The 4,514-nt window shown below is 36.4% G+C and overlaps 1 protein-coding gene across 1 annotated transcript; it reads right to left on the minus strand.

Moving 5' to 3' along the window:
* Nucleotides 1-3,352: 3,352 nt before the first annotated feature.
* LOC121467286 (E3 SUMO-protein ligase ZBED1-like) lies at nt 3,353-4,304 on the minus strand. Its single transcript, XM_041708595.1, has 2 exons — nt 3,795-4,304; nt 3,353-3,729 (listed from the first exon to the last, which is right to left on the minus strand). Exons 1-2 carry the CDS (start codon nt 4,140-4,142, stop codon nt 3,541-3,543), a joined length of 537 nt encoding a protein of 178 aa, XP_041564529.1. The 5' UTR covers nt 4,143-4,304; the 3' UTR covers nt 3,353-3,540.
* Nucleotides 4,305-4,514: the final 210 nt, after the last annotated feature.

Below are 4,514 nucleotides of genomic sequence, written 5' to 3' on the forward strand. Positions count from 1 at the left end.
TATATATATATAAGTTAAAACCGGCTAGCGCCCCCGATACCCGACGACGACCCTTCTCATTCGACCCCTCGGCCACCCACATCGTACACATTCAATGGCTGCAATGACCCGGCCGCTGGGCCACAAGAGCTACAGCGGCAGCACCAGCAATAGCGACAGCGGCAGCACCAGCAATAGCGACGGCGGCAGCAGCAGCTAAACAGCGACAGAGATGCGACAGCAGCGGCAGCGCCAGAACGACAGCGGCAGCTAAAGTGGGACCCAAATTTTTGCGGGTACCCCCCGACAAAAATCAAAGAAAAAAAAAATGTGAAAAAAAAGAAGAAGGGTACTCCCTCCGCAAAAAAATATACGAAAAATTAAGATTAAAAAGTTACGGGTACCCTGTTAATTAATAATAAAAAACCCAAAAATGGGAAAAAATTATTTAAAAAGAATGATGCGAAGATGAATCAAAAAATGTTTTTAAAAATGAAAAACCCAAAAATGGGAAAAAATTATTTAAAAAGAATGAAAAGAAGATGAATTAAAAAATGTTTTTAAAAATGAAAAACCCAAAAAAGGGTAAACATTATTTAATACGGCGTTGTGTGTGTGAGAGCGCATAAAAATGTGTGTAATACAACTACCCGACGCGGTGGGGATGCTGCCTTTCGCAGCTGGCATTCCCCACGGGCGCAAAAAAAAAGTTGTAATAAAATAATAAAACAGTGAACCTGCCGCGGCGATATGTCCACGCACCTCTCAGTGTTACGTATTCGCGGGCACAAAAAAAACTGTGTATAAAACAAAAGAAGCAATAACCCGCTGCGGCGTTAAGTTCACTCAAGTGGGTAGCTTAATCGCGAGCGCAAAAATTGCATTATTCAAAGAAAAGAAAAAACTTTGGCAACAAAAAAATATAATAAAAACAAGAAAGAAAGCAAACTTCGGCAAGCCGAAGTTTATATACCCTTGCAGCTATTGCAAGAATTAAACATTTTTGAAAACATTAAAATTATAATTTACTTGCGTATAAGTTTAAAAACATTGAAGCTATGATGATTTGCAGCTCAATTATTTGATAGTTATTTTATATATTTTTATTGTTCCTATGGGAGCTATATGATATAGTCGTCCGACTTTGATGAAACTTAAACCGTAAATTGGAAATATTTAACCATTACTAAATGTCGAAGAACTAAACATAAAATTAAAAAACAGAAAAGTTATAATTTTTTTTCATTTATTTCTCCGATTGTTCCTATGGGAGCTATATGATATAGTCGTCCGACTTTGATGAAATTTAAACCGTAAATCGAAAATATTTAACCATTACTAAATGTCGAAGAACTAAACAAAAAATTAAAACACAGAAAAGTTATAATTTTTTTTCAATTATTTTTCCGATTGTTCCTATGGGAGCTATATGCTATAGTCGTCCGATTTTGATGAAATTTAAACCGTAATTCTGAAATATTTAACCATTGCTATATGTCGAAGAACTAAACAAAAAATTAAAAAACAGCAAAGCTATAATTTTTTTTCATTTATTTTTCGGATTGTTCCTATGGGAGCTATATGCTATAGTCGTCCGATTTTGATGAAATTTAAACCATAATTCTGAAATATTTAACCATTGCTATATGTCGAAGAACTAAACAAAAAATTAAAAAACAGCAAAGCTATAATTTTTTTTCATTTATTTTTCCGATTGTTCCTATGGGAGCTATATGCTATAGTCGTCCGATCCGGCTCGTTCCGACTTATATACTACCTGCAATAGAAAGACAACTTTTGGGAAAGTTTCATGCAGATAGCTTTAAAACTGAGAGACTAGTTTGCATATAAACGGACGGACAGACGGACAGACGGACATGGCTAGATCGACTCGCCTAGTGATGCTGATCAAGAATATATATACTTTATAGGGTCGGAGATGTCTCCTTCACTGCGTTGCATACTTCTGACTGAAATTATAATACCCTCTGCAAGGGTATAATAATTCTTTTATTCTGAAATAGGAGATAGCACTGGAAAATAATTGGGAACGTTTTTTTTTTCAATCCTTCTTTATTGTTGTTTTAGGTTTCAAACTAGGAAAAAGAACTTTCAGAACTTTGTAAGAACACCACAAGACTACAAGAAAACGGACAAAAACACACACAAATCAAAAAAAAAAAAAACCAAAGAATTTTTGCGAAGCGAAAAGGAAACCAACGGGTGAGTGAAACGTTTAAATAAAACAATTTCCCCTAAATAAAAAAATATAAAAAATAGTAAGGAGTCAAACTGTTACCCGTTAGGCCCATCTACATTTAAATTTTTCACTCTATCCTTTTAAAAATAAAATACACGGCCTGAACAAAGAAAAATTTTTTTACTTAGCAAAAATTAGAAAATAAAAAATGGAGGAAATCAAAGAAGTACTAAAACGCCTTAATGCCTCCATGACAATCTTGACTGCCCAAATGGCAGAGATGAAGAACGATGCTAAGAAAGTAGGGAATAGAATAGATACTCTCGAATCCGATTTCGAGAAACGTAACCCGGTGGTGGAAATACCGCTACCACTAACGCACCCACGCAATACAGACTTAAGGAATCACAAGATGACCTCTATTACATTCGTAATGACAACCAAAATAATACAGGCAAATTTGCTTTTTTATACAGCAGTTCTTTTTGTCATTTTTAAGACACGATAATAAGCCTTCTCTACCTTAGCTTAGCTTTCTGACCCTCTTAATGAGTATTGACCGAATTGTTCTTATAGGTTGAAGGGCAAATTACTGTGAAAGCTGCTTCGACAATGGTGTACATCCAATATCTCAATTCCTGAACTGGTGGTTTTCCGCCTTTCGGATGCGTCCTTACTCTTTCAAGTATCCTTACCAAAAAATGTTCTGGTCTTCCAAAACACATTTAGAGCGTTGCGATTACTTCAGGATCCATTGTGGGAAGAATAAGTTTGTACCGCGCTTTGCCTCCAAGACATTTCTGCAAACGTAGCATGTTTTCGACGTGCTAGAATCCACCGACAAAAGTATTATTTTCAAAACTGCTGATGAGCATAGGCCATTATTCGGAATCTCCATTGAACTTGGGCAAACCTTTCGGTATAGTTTTTCAGTTGGCTACCCGACGTAGAACTGATCCCACGCATTGATGCAGACAAATTGGTTAAAAGGGTGTTACGGGAGCGGGGTGAAAAATAAAACAAGAAAGAAATAGATACAATAACCATAGACAGAAGACACCGTAAAATGCAGGTGGCGAAACACCGAAATTGCCCAATACAGTAACAAGCAACGAATTGGTCAGAGTAAGCAATTCACAAGAACATACAGCATAGAGGTGGAGAACTATCGATAGTGGGCGCCATCGATAGTCGACGATAGTTTATTTTAAACGATCGATAGTGTCGATAGTGCCATCGATAGTGGCACGATAGTGTAGCCCAACAAAAAAATTTTTTTTAAGCAAATATAAAAATATTATGCTTTATTTTAACTAAGTTACGATAAAAAAAAGAATGAAACGAATACAATAAAATATGCTTTATTTCAGCCAAGAGTTGCGATTTAAAAACAAAAGAATGTTAATATTTTTTTCTTTGAGCCGGGTTCGCCTCTCCGATATTATTTGGCCCGCCTTGCTGAATGTTCTTTCAGACTCCACGGACGTAGCCGGAATGCAAAGATATTTGGCGAAAAGGCTCCCAATGGCAGGGAAATCAGTTTGATTCACCTGGAAAACAGTAATATACTTAATTATATGCAATTAATAACTCGGCACTTTTAATTAAGGCATACCTTCATCCATAATAGAGGGTCGATATCTTGTCCGACAATTGCCCTTTCCAGATACTGTTTCTTAGTTAAAATTGCATCGACTCTTGAGTTTACAAATTTATTCATGGAACGCTCACCCAAAAAATCGAACAAAGTATCCAGTAAACTTGAATCCGGTGCTACGGGTTGATTACTTGCGGTCTCTTTAACTGGAAAATTGGCCAGCTCATTTTCAAAACATGTTGCTGCTTGTTCAGCGTTTGAGCTATGTTGAAATCCACTTTTTTTGAACCGTGGATCCAAAAGCGTAGCCATCCTGCAGACTGTTCTCTGCTCATATACGGAAAGACGTTGCTTGATTGATTCCATCAATATTTTGTTTAAAGTTTTTCAATATCTTTCAGCATAAGTATTTCCTCAGCAGTAAATGGCTGCGGTGCATTCGTTGTTGATTGTAAAACTTTGGCAATGGCATCGTTCATTTTTATAATACGCTCAATCATAAAATAAAACTATTCCACCTAGTGGGCGTTTCTTGCAACACAGTATATTTTGAGCCTTCTTGAGCTAATTTGAGCTTTTCATTTGATATAGTGTTTTGCTTGAAAAATCGAACGATTGATTTACACTTAGTAAATAAAGCTTGAAGCACTGGGTCATCAACTTTTAGAGCATCTTGCACCACGAGACTTATAGTATGCGCAAAGCATGGCAGATTGCGAATATGCAATAGATCACATG

The sequence above is a fragment of the Drosophila elegans genome, unplaced genomic scaffold (assembly GCF_018152505.1).
Source record: "Drosophila elegans isolate 14027-0461.03 unplaced genomic scaffold, ASM1815250v1 contig_340, whole genome shotgun sequence".
In the NCBI taxonomy this organism is placed as follows: Eukaryota; Metazoa; Arthropoda; class Insecta; order Diptera; family Drosophilidae; genus Drosophila; species Drosophila elegans.